At 40.4% G+C, this 27,097-nt stretch overlaps 1 protein-coding gene across 2 annotated transcripts in view; it reads left to right on the top strand.

The window, feature by feature from the left end:
* The window catches only part of kiaa1549lb (KIAA1549-like b), a 61,761-nt gene that overhangs the window by 17,987 nt on the left and 16,677 nt on the right, over positions 1–27,097 (top strand). For both annotated transcript variants that reach the window (XM_039794163.1, XM_039794164.1), the window contains exons 2-11: positions 9,778–10,131; positions 13,425–13,919; positions 14,054–14,169; positions 18,748–18,967; positions 19,317–19,450; positions 20,240–20,408; positions 24,398–24,457; positions 25,487–25,638; positions 26,141–26,312; positions 26,810–26,973. In XM_039794163.1, coding sequence (XP_039650097.1) covers positions 9,778–10,131; positions 13,425–13,919; positions 14,054–14,169; positions 18,748–18,967; positions 19,317–19,450; positions 20,240–20,408; positions 24,398–24,457; positions 25,487–25,638; positions 26,141–26,312; positions 26,810–26,973 — 2,036 coding nt within the window. The remainder of the gene's footprint in view (positions 1–9,777; positions 10,132–13,424; positions 13,920–14,053; positions 14,170–18,747; positions 18,968–19,316; positions 19,451–20,239; positions 20,409–24,397; positions 24,458–25,486; positions 25,639–26,140; positions 26,313–26,809; positions 26,974–27,097) is intronic.

Genomic DNA, 27,097 nt, shown 5'->3' with positions numbered 1-27,097 from the left:
CTTTTCCACTTTAAATACACTTGAAAGCAAACAATCGACAGTGAAGTGTGTATTTGTGATTACTGAAAGAGCTCAAGCTTTTAACTACCAGTTTATATTTGAGAAAATATTTATCTTATTTTATGCTCTTTAGGTATTTTGCATTCAGAAACGATGTTTGGGGATAGTCATAGTAAGGCTAGGCTTGCATTTAGTTATTGTTGATTATTGCGAATGAAATTGATAATGCAGGTTTATGTAAACATGCTCTTTATCTGAAAGTTGGAATCACCTTTTTTGATCTCTTAATCCTGTACTGTCTTGTTGGCCACATATCATTTTAAGTTGATTGCAGCTGATCGTAGCACTATTGCCCAAGCAGGAATTCCTCTTGGGAACAATAAAGTGTATGTTATCTTAATAATTATAAACTGATCTGTAAACTTTTTATATTAGACATGCTCTCCAACATTCCTGAAAAAGCTCAGTCTGGCTTTTGAATCTTGTGCAGTGTTGAATGTTTTCTGTAAAGTTATAAGATCCTTTCAGACCATTGCACTCTTCAGCACCACCAATGCATTGCAATGAAAATGGTTAAGTGTATTGAACTTCTCAGCCATCTGCACAGTAACCACTGGCAATTCATCCTCTGGAAGTGTAAAACAGCACCATATTTTATTTCACTGCTCTGCTGATGATGCTATGGTGCCGTCTGTCTAAAATGAATATTGAATAAGCCACCCAGACATTACACTCCTAAAAAGTCTGAGCTTCTTCAGAAGATCTTTCATCAAAGCTGCAAATACATGCTGAATTTATTTAGTCTCTTCAGTTCTAGAATTGTTATTTGAAACTGCCTAAAGAGTTTAACTTTCAGCATAATTTGTCAGAATCTTGAGGGCTTTCATTGGTCTGACTTGTTAGTATCAAGTGTAGAGGATGAGTGCCCCCTTGTTCCTCTCAGATGAACAAAATCAATGCATTTGACTGGTCCTGAAGGTCATTCATGTTTTACATAATTTATATTCATAGACTCCTTACTACTAGTTGTTGATGTAATGGTTTAATTTAAGAGCCTTGCTGTCAGACAAAAGATACAAACTGAAATATTCTGAATCCTTTTAGTGTTTATTTGATATCCTTAAAAATACAATACCCATACATGTTTATAAGTTGTTTTCTTATGTAGACAGGCCAAGAGCTATTGGTCAGCAGCACATTTTGGTTTAGGAACCCTTTTGTACCCATCATTCACATAATACAGCAAGATTTTAAAAGTGTTTTCACATCATATCAAAATATGTTTATTCTTGAATAGTTTGTTTTGTTCAGCAGAACTATGTCCATATAATTTATTCACTGAATTGTTACTGCACCTTCATTTCTGAATTTACATAATGAGGCCCAAAAATCAATTAAATTTGGCTGCTTTTTGGCCATTTTCGCCAAAAGGGTTTGAGCCAACAGATATACGATCACTCATGTGAGAGCGGAGGGAATGTGTCCCCTGTCACCTTCCAAAAAGCTTGCTAAAAGCCCTGAATAATAGCTCTCTGGTATGTTTAACTGAGCCATGGCCTGCAGTGGAAAACACAGAGACGCTCGATGGGAACATTATCCTAATGTGTCACTATGTATACACGAGATAATTAATGTAATGTCTAGTGTTGGGTTATTTAGAAACTGCAATGTACAGTAACAGTGATAGTTTAGTTACCAGACCGGTAGTACTTCACGTGAATATGACTTGCTTGTTGCTTGTTGAAGTACTTTTCTTTTACAAATCACTATCACCTCACAGCACACATCATCATATCCCCCAATCTTAAATGAGGCTAGCTCAAACACAATGACAAGGACAGTGGAGAGCAGCCTTGTTGAGCAGTAATAGGAGTGGACTGAGTGCAACAACATAAGCCATGACTACATCGTCCGGAGCTGTGTCAGGACAGAAGTCAGTGTGTCGACATGTCGGACTTGAAAAGACAAAGAGCCTTAGTGTCAGTGGATAGGCTGACTTTCATCTGGAAAGAGAGAGAGAGAGAGAGAGAGAGAGAGAGAGAGAGAGAGAGAGAGAGAGAGAGGAGAGCTTTGCTTCCCCTGAGTCAGTGGATTGTCCAGAGTTGTTTATTCCTTTAAGTAATTGTTTCCTATCGTTTTATCAATGCAAAGGGAGCGAGTACTGGTGTCTGAGGGTTGCTGTTTTTTTTAAATGATTGATTGAGATGTTTAAAACAAATACAAGCTTTCATGTGGTAGTTGTTAGATGTGCACTTTGGATGATAGTGCACAACACCCAGATTTATTAACTGGAAAGCACTCAGTGCATTCCTCTACCAAGGCTGCACAGTCTGCAAAATGTGTTGCTATTGTGATTTTTTAGGTGATAAAATATGTGAAGAAATCTGCTAATACACAGTGAAAGACACCCATCTGTATTTGGTACATGTACCTGAAATGTCCCGTTCATGTAAGTTCAATCATTGACAATGAATGCCCTATATTGCAATGTTAAGAAATACCTAAAAGCGAGTGTATTTGCTGAACAGCGTCCTCTGTGCAAACAAGTGACAATTACAAAATAATAGTAAATGCTGTAATGTCGCGTATAAGTATAGCAAAGTCATAGTCAGGAGACACAACAATATCCATCAAAAGTTTGCTAATATTAGCTAACATTACCCACCATAAGCTACTGGTCATACCAGACCAAGTAGGCTGTAGCATCGAAACCCATGTATGTTGAATTGTGCAACGTTGTGTTGTTTTGCATATATATATATATATATATATATATATATATATATATATATATATATAAATCATTTGTAGTAAGAACATTTAGTTGTTTCTTCTTTCAAAAATTACAGCCTGCAGTTATTCCACAAACTAATTATACGGCCTTCTTTGCCACAGACAAATAGTCAGGCTGGACGAAAACAACGTGACATCATAACTTCGCGTAAACATACATGCCACTTTCTAAAGCCAAGTGGCGTGTTATCTGCATGCATTTTGAGCTATCCGCGTGTATGTCTACGCCGTATACAGCAGACGGGTTGCAGACTGATCTCAATAACTGGCGTTTTTATGCCAATTCGTATGCCATTTTGGCGTGTTATCAAGATGCAGACATAATCGCTTTTCGGACGGTTGGGTTTAGGAAAACAATAACGGGGTTGGGTTTTCGAAAAGAAGAAAGCGATCGGTCTCCTGGGTGAAAGTCCTGTGTTGTTTGACCCATCCACCACCCCAACCAACCTTCCTATGCGGATTTTTGGCCTTTCATACTACTTGCTATGGCGTAAATTGACACGCAATCACAAGGTAATGTAAGTCAATGGAGGCCAAAAGGCGTTGATAAACACGCTAAAAAGCGATTATGCGTCTTGATAACACGCCAAAATGGCATACGAATTGGCGTGTCATACATACGCCACTTATTGAGATCAGTCCTACCAAAAACATCTTTTTTAATTCCATGTACACTTCTCTGCGTGGGTGCAGGGTTAAGTGTCCGCTGGGCTGTGTTCCAGACAGCTGATGCGTGTCTCATCCTGCTGTGCTGTTTGCACCCTCTGAAAAAATAAAAAGCATGGTGCTGGGTGTGTGTGTGACATCCTCCCTCCCATCCATACTGTCACCTCAGCAGTGCTTGGCATCACTGCCAGCATCCTTCTCCAGCCCTGCACAGACGTGATGCCTCCATACACGGACAAAAAACACATGTACAGTATGTGCAATGCATATGTTCAGATAGTGTCAAAATTCTCTCCTTCCAGACTTCCCACCACCTTACTACCGAAGCTCTTAATTCTAATTTTGATAGAACATCAACAAGTCAAAGCAGTCATAAATGCTGCTGCCTTCCATAAACCAGTCCTTCCAGAAATTTTTTTCTTTTTTTTTGATTCTCGCGGGCAAAAAGCCTTGATTATGCGATGGAATATGCGGGATATTTATGCTATTTTATGCGAGGAAATTGCGGGAACTTGCAAAAATTGCGGGAACTTTTGATGAAAAGTTTGATGAAAAAGACAAAAAAAGTGATTCCCCAACACCCTGCTTTTCGATGATGTTCACATTGCATAATTACATCACTTCATAACGTTCCCGTGGCAACAGGGGAAAATGGCTGCTCTTGTGTGAAGTAAACGCAACATTTTTCAACTTTCTGCTAAGATATATTATGTGACTTTTTTGCAACAAAAATGCGGGGATTATGAAATCATGCAAGCCCCGCATATTTTGCGTGGAAATCGGCAAAAGTGCGGCGTATTTGAAAAAATGTGGCCCCCGCATAAATATGCGGACATTGGCTGATTATGCATTGAATTATGCGATCGCAGAATCGCGTTTTTCTGGAGGGACTGATAAACAGCCAAAACATAGGAGGGCTTTCTGAGGCACTTCCTCAGAAGCAGTTGACACAGCTTCTCAAATTTGTTTCTCTGCTCCCAGGGTTCCATCCACCTCACTATTGAATTATGCTCTGTTGTTTACCATTTTCCTCACACAAGAGAACAAAAACAGCTCAAAGCAAAAGGAGAAGCAGTGTATACTAAGAGTGGAGCAGCGGGAGCCCAGCAGTGTCATGTCTGTGTCCTGGTAGCACTGCAGAGGGTTTTAGAGACAAGTCAGGATCATGTAGCTGTCTCTTGACTAAAGAAGTAGGCTATTCCAAAACCAAACATTGTATTGATCATAGATGCTTGGAGTATTAATTTCTTACAGGAGATTATCATCGCATTATTTAACCTCATAAACAATCATTTTTTCCCCCTTTTATTTTTTATAGAGGCTTTAAAGTTGAAAAAAAAATCTTATTCCATGGGGAGACCTCTAGCTCACTCAGTAAGAGTGTTTGCCCCATGTTGGCTGAGTCCTACAGTGGTGCGGGTTCAAATCCACCCTGCTGCCCTTTGCTGCGTGTCATCCCCCATCTCTTTCCCCCTTTCCTGTCTATCCACTCTCATTCTATAATAAAGGGAAAAGCCCCAAATAAAATAATCTTAAAAACAATATATATATATATTATTCCACACTGCCTGTTTTTTATGGCTGTAACCGTCCAATGCAAATATTCTAGATGTCTTGTGCATGATTTTATACACACTTCCCAAAATTCAGTCTGACATATTTGGCATCTTGGGAAACATCGAGACTAAAATTGCAAAAAAAAAATTTGTGGCTTTAAACAATCAATGTTTGGCTGTAAAGCACAAGTTTGTAATAAAGCGAGACCCACCAGCAAGTCTGTGGGGTTTAAAGCTAAACAAATATTGGTTTGTTAAGCTTTTATGGCTCTTACAGCAGTAACTAATAATTATTTTCATGATCCATTAATCTTTTTTAAAAGTTTTATTTCCCATAACCCATAGTGACATATTAAAATTGCTTATTTTGTTCACAGGCCAAACCCCAAAGGTTTTAATTTACAATACATATACTTTAAGAAAGCGCATTCTGACATTTGAAAAGAAGAAGATAAGATAAGATGAGATAGACTTTATTAATCCCACACTGGGGAAATTCCTATGCTACAGCAGCTCAAAGAAAAAATTTACACACATCAGAATAACACAAATGCACATTAAGTAGACATAGGCAAAAAATATACATTAAGTATAAGAAATAGAAAAAATAGAATTAGTTATAATAATAATAGTAATAAATCAAACATATTTACACAATAAACACCCTTCTATAAACAGACAGTATATAAGCAAAGATATACAGATGAGTAAGGTGCGGATGAATAGAAATGAAATATTGCACAGTTGGAGGTGACACAGAGTAGTAAATAAATAATCAAGCGTAGTGCAGAATATTGTCCAGTGATGGCTCATATTGCAGAAACAGCTAGCAGTGCTACATTATGATGTTGTATTAAAGAGTCTGAACCAGCCTATGTTTGACATGTTTCCCATAGCAATTTATGGATAATCAAAATTGTTGTTGATTATTTTTTAATAAAGTAATTTTCAACTATCGACTATTTATTTTCCTAAAAGTCAACCCTGTACTTTTCCGTGACATCATCTGTTACTTTTCTTTCGAGGCTGAAGCTCAATGGAATGAGGAATCATGAAGATAAATTACTTTTTAAAGGACCTGCAGACTTGACTGCAGACACTTCGCTGCAAATCCAATCATTTTCTCTTTGTTGTACCACTCTTTTACCCAATTGCTGCACTTATCCTCTGGTGTTGACGGGACCTTCTTTCTCCACAGCCCACCCTTTCTCCTCGCTGTGTGCCTCTATCGCTATCTTTTTGTATCTGCACACTTCCCCACTCTCGTTCATTGTTAAAACCCTCCCATATGTTCAGCTCTGTCAGAGCAGGTGGCAAACCACAGGTGGACCCCACACCTCCGCTCGGACTGGCCTCCGTCCCGCTCACCCAAATTTATGTTGCTACTGGGCACACTGAGACAGGGGAGGGAGGGGGGCCAGGCGGTTCTCTTTCAGTTTGATGACCAGGTGGTTTGACTTTTTAGTGGCCTTGAATGAGGACACACATCCTTTTGTTATCTAGCTCTTTTGTGAATACAGAAATACATTTCCCATCTTCCAACTCTTTGGTCTATATCCCTGTTTTATAAGAATGGATTAGAATTTGCAGTATAACAATTTCACTAATCACATTTGAGCACATTAATGATTTATTGAAGAAAAGAAATTTAGTGGGATCACGAGTACAGCATGAAAGGGCTGTATTTAAGAAATGAATGGTTGCAATTAATGAAATTCAGACATTTATTCCTGTGAAAACAAAAACAAAAAAGCATTATGCCACTTCTCTGGGATATTGGTGACATTTAAGAATACATTCAGAGTGACTGACCTGGCATTTTACTGACGTATTAGATCCTATTAGAGTTTACATTTTATGGTTTGGAAATATCTAAACACAGTAACAGATGTTTTCAGATAACTTTACAGTGCTAACTGTGTGAGTACACACTGCCTTAGGCCAATCATCATGTGTGTAATTCAGAAAACATGGACACAAGGGCCTTGGTAATTTCCACAGTATGTGCTGGACAATTCTCAGAAGATGACAGTTTATGTTCTGGGTATTTTCATTTAAGTGAACTTGGACAACAGTATGAGTAAAAATGACTAATATGTAAGTATATTTTATAGTTTTGCGCTTGTATGTGAGTGCTAGCTGGATGCACTTCAGCAGGAGAAACATGCTGAGGGGGTGGAAGATGTGACAGGACTGCAAAGCTTTACATGTCTGCCGTCTTGGTGCATTAATCACCTCCATCATCTTCACGCTAGTTACTGTAATGTAAACCTCCATATCTCTTCTCTCTTCTGCCTTTTATTGAGGCATAATTTCTGCAAAGGCACAAACCACTGTAGCATCCAGTTAGAGTCCATTGTGTGTTATTTAAGCACACAGCTGCCATCTCTTGAATAATTCTATTTGTTCCACTTTGAAGATGGTCTTTTTTTCTCTCCTCTGGGAATACATATAAATGTCTGCCCTTGGTGCACAGTACTGTCTGTGACTTAGACAGATGTGTTTACACCTCGAAAACCTGGTGTTTGTAGTTTGGGATTTGTTTCCACCTTGACACATTGGTGGAATTGATTACCACTCAACGGTCAATTAAAAGATTGTACTTGCAAGTCAAGTTCATAACTTTGGCAGCTTATCTACCCCCATCTGAATGTATCCTTACAACTCCAGCCATCTGCAAACGTGTACTGTTTGAATCCGGTATCATACATGGCTCTTCTTCATCCGTCATTGTTAGAGAAGGTAATTCTGCTCTGACATGCAGGCTGAATAAATATACACACTGCTTAGGCAGTACGATTTTTCATGCTGCAAGTTAATAGGACAGAGCATCACTGTGTCATTTTATACAGTTTTTTTGCTTATAGTCCGCAGGAATTTGGTACCACTTTCCAATAAAGCAGCCATTATAATAAATGTATAAGTTGTAAATAATGGCTTTAATAAATCATTCACTAATAATTTATAGATAAGTACAGCTTTTGGGTTGCCAGGTTGTAGAAAAAAAACCTTTGGCTTGTGTTTATCCTTCTCTAGAATGACATCTGCTTTTTGTTTTCGAATAGCTATTAGGACGACCCTTCTATGGGCATTTGACCCCTTACCTTCTGGAAAAGATCTACAGAGCATCTGAACCATTACATTACACAGTGTCCAGAGAGCACTGACTAGTTGATTTTTCAATTTTAAAATGTTCAGCTCACACACATACACAAGAAAAGAAAAAAAACTAACAGCTGATATGTCGTCACAATATTGATATTGGCCTCAATGTACAGTAGTGGTCGGGCTATAGTCACAACCTAGCAACCAAAAAGTTGGAATTGATAAAATCTTAACTAACATTAACAAAGCCATTAGTAAAAGGGTGCTTGTCACAGTGCTTACCCGTGCCCTAAAAAGTAGGTTGCACACTAGCCAGATACATTCTAGTTTCTACAGTTATATTATTTATTTTATCCTGCCAGCACAATATATCTGTAGTCCTGGTTACTTGCTTAGTTGTGTAAGCCAAGCCAAGTTATGTTAGCATAGTAAGCACATTGGTGGTTATAGCATACTAACCTGCTAACATAAGTCATTTCTACTGTCATCATTGACATTCTTAATGAAATAACCATCAAATGAATGTATTGGTTATACAGTATGTAACTTTGATTGACAAAATGTTTGTTGCATGATCTTCTATCCATAGTACCTGCTGGTCATGGGTCCACACTGCCAAACAGGAAATGAGAGCTTCCAATGGGCTTTAGAGAGTACCATTTTAAATAGCATCCAAAGGAGGGATTTCATTTTTTGATGTAATAGTATTTTTAAGTACCCTAAACAGTGTAGATGTTATTGTTATTTCTGGGTTAGACCAATTACAATAGTGATTTAAAAATTGTTTTGTTGTCATAGAAATGTTATTTTATTGCCTTATACATATAGAGGCTAAACTCAGTTTTCCTCATAACTAATTATACAAACTTTGTCTTCTTTGTTAATTAGGGCCAAACTTTGGTTTGTCTGTAGGAGGAGCTTCCTGTTTAAAAGCAAGAGGTAGAAGCTCCTCAAGGGAAGTTTATTGTTGGAGTTGAAGAATGTCCTGCTGGAAGATTGCTGCTAGCCCAATTAGCCATTGGCATAACCTTTCTTTTGTGGACTTATGGAATTCCTTATGTTCTTTTGAAAAGTTTTTGTAAGTTTATTCATGTTTTCTTTTCTATTTTTGTATGTAGTTTTGTTTTTACAACCTCATCAATCAGCCTGAATTGTTGGTGTTATTTAAACTTTACATAAAAAATACACTGGGTGAAGATTACTCCAGCCTCTGTGAGTTCTCCTTCCCCCACTTGGCCAATCCTTACAGTGCCTAGTCTCGCACTGCCAGACCTACAGTATCTCCACAGTGCTGTGTCAGCGCTGGAGTATGGTCTGGCTACACCGCCTGTCTATTCTGGAATGGGAAAAAAAATGCTTGGCTTGTTTGTATTTCTTCAAACCAATCACAACCGCCCTTAGCTGTGCTAAGCCCCGATAGCGGAGATAGCGAGAGGGACGGGGGTAGGGGGACATCCAACGTGTCATGCTTTATCCCAGCAACATACATTCGTTGAGCCAGACTATACAGTGCCTTATAAGAGTTTTGACCAACGCAGAAACATTTCAATGGACTCACTTGAAATGGAGTAAAAAATTGCTTTAGCTTTAAAAGTAGACCATTGTTGGTATGTTTACCCATATTAACCTGTCTTTTCACTTTCTTTTCTGTTAACAGAAAAATCCACCTATGATGCCTCTGGCTCCTCGTCTTTATCAAGCGACCCTGCAGTCACGGCTGCTCATGCTCATCCAATGGCGGAGGAGGTGCCTTTCTCAGTCGTCCATTCAGATGGTGACTCAGAGTCAGAGGGGGGAGCTTTATCAGGGCAGCCTGCTTTTTCTTCTGTCTTAACTGTCATGGCAGGAACTGTGAAACATCCAGTGAGCCTGGATGAAAGTAGAACCTCGCCAACCACCACCGGGGACGAGACCCACACCACCCAATGGCCTTCACATAGTTCCAGCCAGGGCTCAGAGATGTCTTCCTCATCGTCTTCTTTGGGAGATAAGATCCCCCTCGCCAGCTCAGGTCTGACTTCCAGCATTTCTCACCAACACACCACACCACCTCAGGCTGTTACCATGGCATCAACTGTCTCTAGGCCATCACATGTGTCCTTTATGGATGGAAACAGGAATGTCTCATCATCAACAGTATCATATTCTTCATTGTCTTCGTCAATGTCTTCATCACCTCCATCCACTTCCTCTGTGTTATCATCCATAGTATCTCTATTTTCTCTATCATCTTCTGCTGGGTGGATAAACAAAGCTGCTCCATCTCAAAGACAAAGGATTGTGTCCACCATGGCCCCTCAGACATTATCACCAGCAGGGTCTCTGGCTTGGACAAACAGTCTAACATTCGCACACTCCACTACTTATTCAGTTGTTGTCCTCCCAGCTGTTACACAGGGACTGCAAAGCACAATAACCAAACGATCTTACTTTCCAAGTAAAATCAGCATTGAAAGGGGCAATGAAGTGACAAAACACTCATTGTACTCATCAGCAGATAAAATCTATGGAGTGAGTGGAGCATACCTAGGGAGTGCAAGCACAAAAGTGATCAAGACACCAGCAACCAGCCCATACACATCATATTCTACTCCTAACCGTGGAAAAAGTCTTTTAAAGATTTTATACGAAGCCACCCAAAGCCAGAACCCAGGTATGAACTCTGTATCAGCCAATAATCTTGAAATTAGCCCCTTATTTCCCTCCAATCAAGAGAGTCAAGCTGTTCAAAGGCAGCGGGGAGTTTTACAAAATCCCACATCAGCACTGCTGTCTGCCCATCCTAAAGGCTATTCAGTTTCTAGTCATGTCACACAGCAGATGTTAAATCAAACAGCATATGCGAAAAAGACAGAGGTAGATAATCAGATTTTTGTTCACAAAAGCATTGGAGATACAACCATGTCGCCTCTCAGTTCACATGTTGTAAATCCAACTGTATCACCAGCAATCACTTTCAGACCCCATGAGACTCCAGCAGGTAAAATGTCTCTCTCTGAAACTGCAATCACTGAGCTAACACCTATCCACTCTGGCATGGTGTCCTCAGAGCATGCATCTAATACCAGTGATTTACTGATGGCAGCGGGTCATGGCAGCCCCAGAGTCCCTACCATCAATATAAATTACAACCAGGGAGAGATAGCCGGAGCAGACCCCACATTAATTTCCGCTCAAGCTCACCCGAACAACTCACTTTCACTCACAGGGCCGAGGCCGGAGTCAGCCACTGGTTCCATCATCAGTTCGATCACCAGAACGGGAAAAACCTCCTCCACATCAGAGTCCGATTTGCTTAAGTTGCCAAGTAATGGCGACATAAACGTTCAAGAACTTGTTACACAAACAAGGTCTCCCAAGGGCGTCAGTCAGGGACCTATAGGATGGATAACGGCAAAAAATATATTTTCCTCCAACAGTAGAACAATGCCTCTTTCTGGTTCAGCGGTGCCAGTTACTTTAGCAAAGGATATGACCTATAAAACCACAAACAAAAGTCTTTCACACACCACTCGGCCTACATCATTATTGCCCTCGTTTCTCAACCACAGCCCAAACAACACTGGCCTGTCTGCAAATAGTGAGGCTAATTTGACAGACCAACCCAAAACCTCATCATCGCCCCATACTCCCTCACAAAGACCTTTTAAAACAAGATCTTTAATTACATTTCACCACAAGTTTTATACAACATCTGGTGTAATTCCACTCCCCAATAAATCAACCCAGACATTGTCCTCAGCTAAAATCTCTGCTCATATCATAAAATTTGAGAGAGCTGGTCGCAATATACCTTTCGAAGTGGAAACAAACCCAGGGAACAGTAAAACGTCACCAGCCTCGGATGGTCACATGAAGCCTACCGAGAGCTTCCACAGAAATCCTGCAAAGAGTTCAGTTTCTCCTTTATTGAATGGAAATGAAGAGTCTACTGTAATCGGAGACACTGTGTTTTATAAGAAGGGTGTTCCATTAGGGCAGTTCACAACTTATTTTCCATCTTTCATAACTACGAAAGATTTCTTCATGTTTAATAAAGGCTCTGAAGGTTCTGGTAAAGGATCTCCCACTGAAATTCCTTTTTCTCCAGTAGCTTCTGATGCTGCATTAGAACCTTTAAAAAGTATTTCTCGTAAAGATGGTGTGACACACACGGGCCGTTTTGAGCAGTCTTCTCCTTCCACCTGGTCTGAAATCATCCTGACTCCGAGGACAAACTCTACTTCTCGCTCTCAGGATCCAATCACCAGTGTGAGAAGTGATAGATCATTTTTTTATTTAGGAAGACAAAGAAGCATTCCCTCCACTGCTTCCTCTGCTGCAACTACTTCCTCTAGTGATGGACAAAACAGCATTGAACCATTTAGTGCTATTTTCAGCTTTGGCACAAAACTAATGGCACCATATATAAAGTGGGAAGCCACCAAGCGTGTGTCTTTTCAAAGCACTGCCTTTGATTTAGAAAATAGGGCAAATTCTCATTTACAAGCAGATGGCCCATCGTATGAACATCCAGAGCTGGAGGATGGACAAGAGGGTAATGTGCATATATTGAATTTAACTGATCCAAGTGTAGTCACCAGTGATCCAATTTCATTTTATCCAACTGTTGGAGAATATCCATCTTTTACACATTTTGAAGGCACATTAGAATATAAACAACATAAACTGAATGTGTCCCCAGCTAATCTCATATCTGCTGTGGATGTCAATGTACAGCAAGGAGGCACTGTAAACACTGCATGGGGTTCAGATGGTTTTCTGCCCCTCTCTCACACAACTACTGACTCTGCAACATCTTCAAAAGCTTCTCCTCTTGCATTGGTGTATAAGAGTAAGCATGCCCCCCCTCTGCCAGATGTTGACTCTCTTCAATATGCATTTGATGCTGCTGTCACACTTTCAAACAACCCTGCACTCAATTTCTCTGACACTGATAATATCAATAGCACAACTGATGTGAAACTGAGGGGGTTGACCCTTCTTACAGAGCTGGGGCCATCATCTTCATTCCATTCATCATCATTAACATCTTCAGAGACTTCACCACAATCATTCACACAGTCCTCATTACATATGAAACCCCCCACCTCAGTGTCTTATAAAGTGTCATCGACGTTAATGTCATCATCAACGTTATATTCAGTGGGTAAGATATTGTCAATCAAACCAACCATGATCCCAGGCACTGCATCTTCCTCTGTGTCTGTTAAAGCCACATTTCCATCCCTACACCAAGTCTGACTTTATCAATAGATCTCGATCCCTCAGAGGAAGTGACTGAGATGTTTTTTGTCCTTACAGAGGTGGGGACGGATGATTTAACCGCTGGAACATCCAGAGCAGTTGCGCTTGCTATCCCCAAAGAAAAAGCAGCCAGTCTAGCCCCCTCTCAATCAGACAGAATTACCCTTTCTGCTGTGCCCACCGAGAGGACATCTCAGGGATCACCTCTGCCCCCTCAACAGGACATCCCAACAGACTCTGTCCACCTTACCACCACAACTGTAGCGTCAACTACCATAAGTAAACACCCCACCACTAACATGTCTTCCCCAAGAGTCACCACCGGAACCACACAGTTTGCCACCACTACCACACCACAGCCTGCACCAGTGACCAGGAGAACGACGACCACCACAACCGCCAGGACCCAGACCAGGAGAACGTTCACACCACCTGTCCCCAGAACGAGCCCTCCCAGGGGGGGCACCACAATCTTAACTTCCCCTTTTACCACCACCACAGAGGCTCCAACACAGCAGTGCAACATCACAGAGAGATTGTGGGTGAAGACAGGTAAACAATGCTTTTGCCACAGTCTTAGAGAAATAATAAAGTTGTAAAATTGTATTATTTCTCTAACATGTTTTGTCCTGTGTATGTATTTGTTTCTCCTTCTTTTTGTCTCTCTGTCTCAATATCTCTCTTAGTTGTTTCCATCTATGTGAGAAGAAACAGGCTGGACAGCATTCAGAGGCAGAACCTGCGAAGGGGGCTAAGTCAGGGCCTCCGAAAAGCTCTGAATGATACCTTTGCCCAAGCACAGGTCAGACATTTGTTGTTAATCATTCATTTTATTCCTTTGACGCAGTTTAAATAAGTGTAAATTTGAGTTGTTAATTGACAGCTACTTTTTTATAGGCCCAAACTGTTGCTCGATTATGGCTGAATAATCAAGCACTAGTGAACAGTGAACGGTTCCTAATTGAGCCCTCACCAAAAATATGGAGGTTTATTAGCGTGGAGTGAATTAGACACTTATGCCAAGGACCCTCATGTAGGCTATGTGAGAAGAGATGAGGATTAATATAGAAATTAGGTTGAGTGAATGTGTCCCTGAAGGCAGTGGGTGATGTCACATATTTGAGTAACTGTACCAACACTAATACAAGAAGTATATTTGGGCTGTAGCAGTGCTATAGATGAGAACTGTTGCTCCAATTCCCTCATATTTAATAACAACCAGAGATAATATAAAACTTCATCAAAAGGCAGTCTTACCACAGTAGTGGACACACCAGATTATGGTGTAACAAAAACTCAGGAGGAAAACCAACCTTAGCATTTCCCCTGCAATAATGAGACAAACAGATCCAGTGTGCACACAATGATCTTCGTGTCTGTGGATTAGCTCTTTGTGGAACCAATCATGGTTCTCACTGTGCCAAAACCATTATTTCTCTTTAATAAGGCTCTAATACCTCTGCTCAATTTGACTTTGTATCAGGAGCACCTCTTGGCTATGAGAAGCTATGCTAAAATGTAGTCAGTGAGAAGTAGAAATGTGTGTTTGACTCTATAGTTTGTGCTTGTGTGTAAAACAGAGAGATAAAGAATTCCTATGGGAACGATTTTAGGTAGTTGATAAAATGTTTTCTGCATACACTGAACATGGGAAAATAAATCAATGGCTAGAATTAAATTAGGTTGTAAAAAACAGTTGGCAGGGGAAATAGATGAAGCAGCAATGGGATTCCTTCCCTACAAAAACATGTTTCTCTCCTCCTGGTCTCCAGTAGTTTGGACTGCCTTCATCTGTGTGTCTGTGTGTGTTTCTGTGTGTGTGTGTGTGTGTGTGTGTGTGTTGTATATCTGCAATCTGGTGATATGTCTTGGCGTGTTGTGTTTCTCAAAGTGGAAGTATCAAATAATTGAGAGTGAGGACTGTGTATGCGTCCTGCCCATGTGAAGGTCAATGCTCTCACATGTTCACCCTCTCTCTCTCTATGTAGTCTCTGAAGGTGTCTTGCTTCAGTGCACTTCTGTCACCCATTTGAACATTGCTTGGGTTCCTTTAAGTAGCACTGCTCTCTCATCCAATGGGAAGCAAGCTGTTGGCAAGGGAAATTGCTTCTGTGTTTAATTATAGGTTATAAATGGTTGGGAGGAGAGCGATGTGTCGCACTTATGCTAAAAAGATGATGAGAAATAGACTAAATGAATTGAGCCACAAGGCTAAAACCATTTGCACCTTTAAAGAATATATAAAAGTAAAGTAGTTTTGTGTCTTGTACTTAGTGCTCTCTACTAACTTGAAACTTTAAGAAAATGGACTAGATCTGTTGGGTTATTCTGTTCGCAGTCTTTCACACTCTTTGAGATAGAGTTAGTGGGTGTGTTACTGATATCTTGCTTGCTGGAAATGCACTCGCTTAATAACACCTTCACATGGGTGAAGCCGGAGAGGATGAAGTGATAATAAAGGGCTCTTTTCACAGAGCTTGTAACAAGGCTGAATTGTGAGGAGGCAGAGTGGCGAGTCTCAGCTACAGAGAGGATAGGCTCTCAGCGTTTTGGCCAATGGATCTCCTTGTCAGCGCAGACTTTGAGAGGTTTAGATAACAGACCTGAATGGTTTCACCTCTCCTACACACACACGCACACACAGACACACACACACACACACACACCTAGTTTCGCTACATCTATCATCATTCCCTTTCCGGTTTATGTAGAGTTCATCAAAAAGTCAAACTCTTACTGATAAACACGTTGCACGCAGTTAGGAAACGCACACAGTGTTTCTGTGAGAATGAGAACACAGTGATACCTGGCCTCTTGGGTTAGAGGTAAAGGAACATAAGCGTTTTTGTCCCAAACTACCTATTTAACAGTCTCTCCCATGTCTCTTCTCTCTCTCCACTTCAGTCCCTCCTGGTTCTCTCCGCACATATCTGTATTCCATAATCTCTCCCTCTCTCTCTTCTGTTGCTTTCATTAGCAAGTAGTTGGAATACACATTTGAAGTGCTCCGTCAATCCAATACAGTTCAATATCCTGTCATTCAGCTAATATGACTGAGTGACACTACCCTCTGATCCTGCCTAAAGAACCACATCACCAATAGGTTTTTGCCGACTAACTACAAATATTTTACACCATGGTCCACCATTCTTTCAAAGAATGCGTATGATTTTGGATTGATTTACAAGCTTCTATGCAGTGGATGGTTTCTTTTCTTTTATTTCATCAGCATGGGAAACTTGCTTCAGATAGGTCTTTTTCACAGCAGCCATTTTGACTTATCACAGTAGAAAAGGCCTTAATACTGTAACATTACAATGACTGTTCTGTTTAAAGGTGTGGTTCAGAATTTTGGACATAGGACCTCATTTCCAAGTTAGCCAGTGTGTTATTTATCAGTGGAGACAGTTTAACACTTTTCATCCAGTCCTTCCAGTTGCAGAGTTCGCTGGTGCTAGGCTAGGTCATTAAAAGCAGTCTTACACACTCCACAGTACACCCGAGGCAAATAAATTATAACACCAGACTATCGATGTAAATGTCTGTTGATAGAATAATGTTAGAATTAAAACTACCCTTGCATCGCATTGTAATAGTTATACTTTGTTCCCTGTAGTTGGTAGCGTAGGCTACAGCAGCGGCGGAGCGATATTACCTAGGATACTGAGAAAGCCGGTTTACATGACAATCACGCAAGTTTATTTACCTGCCGCTGTGAGCTCCAACTAATTCCACTCTGCCAGGCTATAACTCACATAACGTTACCAGTACATGAAAGCACACGGGATAGCAATTTCCAATGTGAATCACCATGTTGCCTAGTCCTTATTTTCCAATCCAATGCTTTCCCGACTGGAGTGCGCTTCTCTGTTTACTTTTTGGCGCAGTACTACTAACCGGAGATAAGTAAAATTCCGCCGCTGCTGAGAAACTAGTCCCTCAAAATGTAATGCGATCATTGAGATGCAAGGGTAATTTTATTTCTAACATTATTCTATCAACAGACATTTACATCGATAGTCTGGCGTTAGAATTTATTTGCCTCGGGTGTACTGTGGAGTGTGTAAGACTGCTTTTAATGGCAGGCTAGCAGATACAGTTGACTTGCAATAGCCTAGCACCAGTGAACTCTGCAACTGGAAGGACTGTTTGAAAAGTGTTGAAAACTGTCTCCACTGATGGCGCAGTTTGTTTTTGTTTCCGTTTGTGGAGTCTGGGCTGTCTACAGAGACCGTGTTTTTTTTACAGTGTGTTCAGGGGACAGGCAGCTAGCGCATAGTGAGGAGATGTTTGCTGTATGTGAGAAAAAATGTTGTAGCCTAAAAAACGTGTCACATCACTTAGAGCACCTTTAACAGTCTATGTTTTGACCACAAAATAGTGGCTTTGACAATGGAAGTAGAGTAAAGAAGGTTAGTTTCTGTTTACTGTCTTGGATAACCTGTATTTGGCAAATTTCTGCAAGTCGGAAAAGTGATTTTCATACTGTATTAAAGTGGATAAAACCCAGTGGCTATCTGAAAGGTAGAAAATCACTCTCGAACCTTGTGGTAGTATTTCAGTCCCTCCAGAAAAACGTGATTATGCGATCGCATAATTCATTGCATATTCCATCGCATTTTTTAAGAAAACGTGCCGCATAATCAAGGATTTTTGCCCGCAACACTCACAGAAAAACTCCGCATTTTGGCAGTATGATAGATACCACAAGACGAAATGTGTCAACCGTCAGAGAGTTTTTATGTCGTTTATCACTTTAATATTTGTGGTTGTATTATGGGTAGCTAATGATGCCAATCAAGCTGCAATGCTGCAAATTACAGCTTTATGGGAATAATGGGTATAGCCTATATGACTTTTGCATCAAGTTCCTTTTTATGGATTATACTGTAGTTTTAAGACGTGTATATCTATGATTTTATTCTGTGAGTATTTATTTCCTATGTTTTGCTAATGATCATTAGTTGATTAGAATGGGAACACTGTTTAGATTACTTTCCTTTCTCATTATTTCACCTTCAAATGGTTTCTCAAGTGAGTTTTCAATTTTTTTTACTTTATCTCGATAAATATATTTCAATATATATTAATGTTGTGATTTAAGCTGTAGAAAGTGGTAGAACATTTGATTAAAGAATAACTTAACTTTTAGCCCCAGTGGTTTAACTTCTCACCTTGCCTTATGTACAAGTGTACTCCAAAACCTGTGACATCACTGATGGGTGTGGTTACTGGGACAATTATCACACTTCTGACCACACCTGAACATAGTTATTAGTGATGCTGAAGTTACTCTTTAACATTGTCCATTTGGGTATAAGCATTGTGCAATTATTGGGCAATAATTCTAGTAATTCTCTTTTCTATGTTACCCCCTCAGGTGGAGACAGTATTTGGTTCTCCCAACATGACAGTGGCTTATCACGTGACTGGAGGGGACATGGTTTACCCTCCCTCTGTAGTGCTGGAAGGCTTGGACTCCTATGGCCGTGATAAGCTGATTTCAGACCTGCGACAGTACCTCCCCATGGTAACAGCCCTGCCCCTCCCAGTTGCATTATGGAGATCCAGCCCAGCCACAGGCTTCCAGCTGAAAACAGGTCAGCTAGTGTTCAGTCAGGATTAAAGACAAAAATAAGTCAGAGATCAACTTGAGACTTACTGTTGTTTATTCAAGCAATTTCAGGGGAAACTAGGTTTGAGGACTAATAAAATAAAATAAATCTTGTGATACCACATCAGACGAGGAAATGACAATATTGCATGTCTATTCAGAATTTAGGTAGATAAGACCTGAAATAATATATATCATATTGTCAGTGTTCCCAAAAAAATGACACTGCCAGAGATTGCAAAACACAGTGTTGTAGCATCCTGACGAATTCTTAAAAAAATGCCATTAATCGTTTTGCCAGTGTTTTGGGAGCTCATTTTGTTTTTATGTTCCAGTGCTGCAGTTTGTGGGAGCAGGCGATGATCCTCGGTCCTGTCGGTTCTCTCAAATGATGGAGCAGAGGCTTGAGAAGGTGTTTTCTGAAGCACAGGCCAAAGTGCTCAACACCAACAACAGACTCTCTGTTCAGGTACCAGTTGTGTAGCACCGTGTATGAGGTACTTATTGTTTCAGTGGTAATGTTATGATTTGTGACATTAGTCCAGGGTTGAAACGTGTGCAGTGTAGTGTTCTGGTGTTCATTGTACTTAAATGGATCAAAACAGTCTGAGGTCTGACTTTGACAGAGATCTGATGTCGCCTTTTTTTTTAGACAAAGGCATGTATACAGAACCATTCAGCAACCCAAACAGAAGTTAAGCTAGATACAAAAGTTTGCTTAATATTGTTTTCAGGATATCATCAGAATATTTGTAACTTTACTTTATCCCCTGTTACACATCAATATTACATTATGTAGTTTCGGTGATTTGACAAAGTCAAACAGATGCAAACTGTGTGCAATTTGTGCAAAATTGTCCCCTTCAGGCTTTGTCTTTTAAACAAGAGCAGCTTCTGAGATGCAAATTAATTGTGTTTAGGGAAGCAATGTTTGTATAATTTTAATGAGCTGCCACATTAAAGTGCACCCTATATTAAAGCTAATACTCCACTATTGTTGCACTCTTTCATGCTTTGCCAATTTCCCAGCCTTTGTGTTTCTTGATCATTTTCATATTTGTTGATCCAAGACAGCAATTGATTTTTTTAAATGTTTGTCATCTCTACTGTCTATTTGTTGAACAAGATTTGTACTAATCTTTAAGATTTGCACATTAAGGTAATGTAATCCCAAATGTTTTATGTGGTTATGCCTTTGTTTTTCTGTGCCCTCTTCTGACTGTGAGCCTCTACTCTTCCTGTTTTTTTGTCCTCCCAGATGCTGAGTGTCTCCCAGGCTGCAGGCTCTCCTGCTGTGTCATTGGTCTACACTGTGAGGAATGGGACTTTCTTCCTTAATGGCACCACTGCCTCAAACCTCCTTGGTCAGCTGTCAGCTGAGCTGGTGGGCTACTTCCTCTTCTATCCACCACTTATGATTGCTGAGCGTAAGTTACAATTTGCACTCCAAAAAATTTCTGTTTGTGGGTAATTTAACAGCCGTACAAGAAGAGACACCAGCAGTAGTTCTTGTGTTTTCTTGGGTATGATTTCTTCTCCAAATACAAATTAGATTCAAGAAAAAGAAACTGCTGTGCTTCTACTAGTTTTTTCCTTGTGTTGAACAAGGTTCAATATAATCTTTTCAGACTTTGTCTCACAAAGCATGCTGATCTCATATCTTCAGTTTTAGACCTTTGGTCAAAGGAACTTCTATATCGATTGCCTATATTAGTAGTAATTAAGACTGGATCCAACTTTAGAAACTGCAGTGGATTTAATGTCGTGAAAATAGTTGTTGTCTGAGCATTGTTTTGCATTCAAATGGACCGGACTATCTCAGAAGATCTATCTAGGCGATCCTGCCAAGCCTGACTGACGTCCAGTTTCTCAGTAATTGGATGTTCGTGACTGTTCTGCTGCTTTCACGTTCACAGTTGTTTTTTAATGATTGAGTCACTTAAAGATAGTTGATGCAAGGACACAAATAAGCGCGTGCCTTTCATCTCAGCCTCCTTTCAGGGCATACACAGGCAAGCATTCCAACTTTGTTACAGTTGTGCTCAGAGAAAAACAAATGAAGAGTGACAGGGAATCAGCAGTAGTCTAAACAACAATCTTAGTAGAGTCCCAATATGTTGCCTGTTTCCAGTGTCATATGTACTGGACTGCTCAATAGAGAGAGATCTGGAAGATGCAGAACTCTGAGATACAAATTAGACATCACTTTTATGGTACTTTATTGATCCCTGAAGGAGAGATTCAGTGTTTTGCTTGACTTCGTTCACAGTACATTCAGAATATAGGTTCAGCAAAAGAACTAGGAACCTGCAGCTGATATAGGCATTTAAGCTCCTTTTACACACAGTTTCACCCGTGTGTATACCGCAACCCAAAGCGGATGTTTGAATTTCAAGTCTATTTTCTTTTGTTTTACGCTTCTATTTGCAGTGATTGGGCAGATAACCTACACTCACTACTGTGCCTGAAAACATCCTGTGTAGACAATGACAGTGGACTGAACTGCTGCTCTGCTAATGTGCTGCTCCCACGATGCCTTCTGTGTAGACAGTGTTGTAGGTTATGTTTGCATAAAGGGGCCTCAGCGTCTTGCATAATGTAATCCCTTTCTTATAAAGCTCAAGGAGGTCTGGTGAAAATCTATATAAAGACACACTGGGTCATGCAGACTTTGAAATTCAGAGCCAGCCACTGGATTGGAAATTGCACCTCTGGTTAGGTTTCTATTCTAGCAGAAATAAGTCTTGCTAGCTTAATTGTAATGGTTTCTAACCAGCTGCAGTGCTTTAATTTCTCCAGGCATTGGTCAGTTTGACAAGACAGACCATAGACTATCCAAGATCATGCTCAGGATCACAGCAATCGACGCTTGAGCCAGGAATTAGGCCAGGAGCTTTCCTCTATAACCATCTAGCTGAGCCCAATCTTGAAAGTATTTTTTATTTTTACTTTTCTGTTATCCTTTGCTGAGCCAAGTGGGTAAATGGGCTACACATTTCTCAATTTCTCATTTCTGTAATGTCTAATTACAGAATGTCAAAACAATTTTAATTTTAAACTGCTGTTAAAAAAAGTTCATGTTCAGTCAAGACTTGAATATGTTAGATAATATCTGGAAAGACACACACTGTTTCCCAATTCAGGGGCTGATATGTCCTTTCTGGGATGTGAAGCTGAAACAGCTTCTTTCCTCAATTAGACATCTAACTGCACAGAGACCAAAATAAATGGTGTGTTAGTGCGCTATAACACCCTGTGACCTGGTGTTAGAGATAAATGGATGTCCAGGCTACTTACAAAAACAGACTGTGGAGTTTTTTGCCAGGCCTCCGTTATTTACCTCATGTAGTGGCTTTGTCATTGGTCCAGATGTGATGTATTTATAGGGGACTGATGACCAACTGAACCAAATACCTGGTAAACAAGACATGGCCATGTAATATTTCCCCACTTCACAAGCTGATGCGGCCGCTCCAATGCTCCTTTACACAGTTGACAAACCTGCAATGGAATATGGGATACTGAGGGCCACAGAAGATACAGATATAAGATATAAAATTTGGTGGTTGTTTCCTCCAAAACATCATCATTTGAATCCAGTCTTCGAGGGATGCAGCTCCTGGATTGGCATACAGCGTATCAGTGTAACTGAGGGCAGATAGCAGTTTCGGTTTACACACAGTTAAAATCAAGATGAATAGGATTTCTGCTAGAGAGCATTACATTAAACTCATTTCGTGTTGTGATTGAATTAAGTTAGAAAGTGAAGTTACCCACGGGCAGGATGATTCAGTTGGGGAGTAGAGAAAGAGAGGGAGGCAGCAAGAGAGGCAACTCAATACCAAGATGGGACTCCAAGAGAGCATAAACTGACACAGAGAAGAATCCAGGAAGACAGGAAATCAAAAGAAAGAATGAGAGTGTGTGACAGTGATTTTGCTCTTTGTTTGTTTCTTTGAAGCCTTGCCGCTGTAGTAATATTACACTGTTCGCAGGAGGTGTGAGCATATGCTGGCAGTGGCTGCCTCCTCACTTCAAAGGCAATTATGGCAGTAAATAATTAACAGTGGGGGATTCTCATACCACCTTGGGCTCTGCTCTGACAGAAAAGGCCCAGAATCTCACACCACCGAGTACTCCGTCGTTCCTGTGGCGCTTGTGTAGGCTGGCTGGCCGGCTCAGCTGTTTTTTTTACTCCCCCTCTGCTCTTTAATAATTTCTCTCAGGTGGAATATGAGTGGAGCTGTTTGCAAAATCTCTCTTTTTACACGATAAAAATTATTGAAAACTATAACCCAAGTGCTGATGCAAAAAATAGCTTTCTGTCTATGAATTGAAACTTTGTCTCCCCTTCTTGGAATGACTTATAAATGCTGTACAAATGTATCCCCCAGGCTCTCGTCACACAACAGCAGAGTCTCCTCGCTGACCAATGTTCCACATGATTCAAACTTATAGACAATGTTGGACAGATTTTGCTGACAGCCCCGCAGCTCTATCCATTAACAATGCTAAAGCCCTTACTGTCCCTCTCACCCTGCTCCCTCCCCACCTCTCTCCTCTCCGCTGTCATGCCTGAGTGTACATTTCTGTAGCGAACCAGCTTTCACAGGCCAGTGATACAGCATTCCCCCAAACACTGCACCAGCCTCCAGCACAAGAGCCCAATCAGGCAGGAAATGGATGTAAAAGAATACAGAGACAACCAGATCTCAGGCAGCTGAAAGCTCTCCTTGCTTCTGTATTTGTCTGACATGCAGTGGTAATAATAATAATAAACTGAGATTTCAACCATACAACACTGTTTCCCTTCTCCACAAGACATTTCAGAGGGTTTCATACATTTGGCCCAGGTTCATAAGCACTGCTGCCTCATATAACAAATGTCTGGCTAGCAAGACCACCAATTGTGGCAATGATAACAGTTGCAGCAGTGAAAATCAAATGATTGTTCTTGATTATTTTTGGTGCATGTTTTAAGATTGAAGACTGGTTGTGCTGACTAATAGAAAGGCTGCAGCTCTTTGTTGACACGCATCTTCAAATTTGAAAAGGCATATGTACAGTAAACGAAATTGCAGTGTGAAAAGAGGCTCATGTAATAAATTGGATGTAACTCTACTACTCTACTCTAGTTTTTTTTATCTTGCATCTTCACCCTATGTCTTTTCATGTTCAATTACACTTTGTTACAATCATTTTTTTATATATTCTCTTTCGCTACAGTAAAAATCAAACCATTGCATTTGACTATTGAATGTGAACTTCTCTACACAAAATAAGTCAGAAGTAGAAGTAGTAAAACAGTTTTGTGAAGATTGATGAGTAAATTGAAAATTTTAAGGCATGAAGATTAATGATTGATTAATGATTGACACTGATAGGATGAAATTATTATCTTTTCATGTCCTTGCAGCACTGGAGTATCACAATCTCAACACCTCCATTGCTACCCGAGACTTCTGGGTTATTACTGGTAAGTAGCTGTATCATTGTTTAAAAAAATGTTTTAATATAGAAAACATTTTTAATACAGAAAAACAAATGTTTTAATACAGAATAGTATTAATACACCTTCTTATTGTGTGTAATTGACTTTACTATCTGCTTATGAATCTCCAATAGTAGACTATTTCTTTACTGCTTCATAATACAAAAACACCTGAACAGGATGTACTGTATGTGAAATAAATGTACCTTTAGAATTGTGAATTGGCGCTATTTATGGAAGCTTAAACCCATCTTAATTTAATCTTAATCTAAAATGTCACATTTCACTGGAGCAGTGAGATGCACATGACTCCTGGATTGTTTGTTGTTTAGTATTTCCTCTGTTGGCTTTATTAATGGCTACATGTACCCAGCCACATACATTTCACAGTGTTCAAGGGCACCCACACTGCTATAGTATACTGTGTAATGGATGGGCCTTTCAGATCAGCCTGTGTGGCTCTTAACCCTGCACTTACTGCGACGAGAGGCTGAGTCAGTTCAAGGCCATCCCCTATATAATGGATTTTACTCACACTGAGCAAGATGTACAACCAGGATTATTGCTTTTCAACTGTTGATAAAACGGAATAGATTAAAGCTGCATGAGGTGATGTTTGACCACTAGGGGACAGGAAGACAAGCTTCCAGAAAGCACAGGCCAAATGTGTCATTAGCTTATCAAGTTATCAAGTTATAGCTAATAATAACTTGCCAACCTACATATTCATCAGACACAGAGCAAGATGAGCTTCCCATAAGGCCCTTACAGCTTATTGTAGTGCTACTGCGACTGGGTTGGATGGCCTAGTTATTGTCAACAGTGTAATTGTGCTTTTAGAGTAAATAAGGGAACATACTGTATACTGTGTGTCAAAGTGTGTATTTGTCTAACACATTCACATTTCTAATTTTGCCCCTTTATTCTTCGCGCGACTCTCTTTCCTCCCCAACAACTTATTTTTCTCTCTTAACAACAATCTGGCCATCCTCTTTCTTTCGTCTACATTTCCAGTGATCCAGGACGTGGATAACGCCAGCCTGGAGGGACAGTACCAAAGCTTTGCCAGTCTAATGGAGCAGCGGCTGGCAGAGCTGTTTGTGTTGGCAGGGCAGCAGGGCACTCGTTTCAGACGAGCCACTGCTGTAGGCAGCTTCACCGTCCAGGTAAGAAACTGGCACGGCAGCCCACGGGGAATGCCAAGTCAGATTTTTACTGGAAGAACAAACAGTCTGCGATGCTCAGGGTTAAAGAGTGTAAACAGTAAATCATATCTTATTCTGATGTATTGCCTGAATGCCCTGGCTTGTTAGTCCGAAGTCTAATGAACGCATTAATCCAATAGTTTTGTTGGCTTATTTCTTACAGTATGAATATTTCATTAGATGTACACTTTGATGAACACACTTGCATGATTACTTGTGGTCAGCCCTTGATAATTAGGGAGGTTCTCAGCTCATCATCTGCAAATTGCTATTCAAAACAAGCCAGAGGTTGAATGTTTTACTAAGCTTTTACTCTCTACTGTCCATGTAGTTTTTCCTCTCATGAGACTCCACACTTAAATGCATGGTTTTACTTTTGTTTTCCTTTCTGAAATGTAAGCCGCTTCCTAACCACAGAACCAGCCATTCATTAACAGCTGATATTGACTTCTTTTCTAATCAGATGGTGAGTATCCGTAGGGTGTCAGGGTCGAAGAATCCGGCAGAGATGACCTACTACGTCCAGCACAATGGCGTTCCTTTATCGGGCACGTCAGCTGCCAAGGTCCTGAACACAGTGGATTCTCAGACCATGGCGCTCACCCTGGGCTACTTTGTCCAGCTGCAAGCAGAGCGTAAGCACAGCATCCTTCTAGCATTTGGCAAATAGACAAAAACAATGACAGACAGATAGACATGCAAACCAAAACGCATGACTTATGCTGGTGCTGGGCTGAGGGAAGTAAAAGAAAAAGGTTGAGAAAGCTCTTCGCTCTCTAGTCTCTCTGAAATGCTCCCGGCGGGACAGTGTTTGTTTGGGCTGCAGTGCTGCTCACTGCTAAGAGAAGGGTTGATGGGGGGAGTGTATGAGACAGAGCTGGCCAGGAGAGAGGGAGAGAAAGAGAGAGGGCATGCTGCATTCTCTTATAGATCGTTGCCTATAATAGCTGAATCAAGCACACCGTATATCAGGTTGAGCTGTAGGCAGCGTGGGTGTGATGGATGCTTTAGCAGGAAAAGTGGGCTGTGTATTATACTACCAGTGGACTGACTGTTATCATGTAGTGTTTAGAGTCCACTGGAAGCCATGTAATGAAGTGATGATTGTGAAAAAGTGTTTTTGTTTTTACAGCTGTGGTCAAGAACCCTCCTAATAACCTTTGGATATTAGCTGCAGTGTTGGCCCCCATCGCCGTAGTAACACTCATTATCATCATAATCACAGCTGTGCTGTGCAGGAAGAATAAAAATGACTTTAAAGCTGATGCCATCGGCAACCTCAATCCCCGAGCTAAGGTATCTATCTTTCTTTCCATCTATCGGTCTGTCTGTGTCTATGTAGGCTGTAGCTGAAACCATTTTGATAATCAAGTTATTGTTTCAATCATTTTTCAAGCTTCACAATTTTGATAATTGAAGC

The sequence above is a fragment of the Perca fluviatilis genome, chromosome 3, assembly GCF_010015445.1.
Source record: "Perca fluviatilis chromosome 3, GENO_Pfluv_1.0, whole genome shotgun sequence".
NCBI classification, from domain to species: domain Eukaryota; kingdom Metazoa; phylum Chordata; class Actinopteri; order Perciformes; family Percidae; genus Perca; species Perca fluviatilis.
This window is presented reverse-complemented; position numbering and strand designations above follow the sequence as displayed.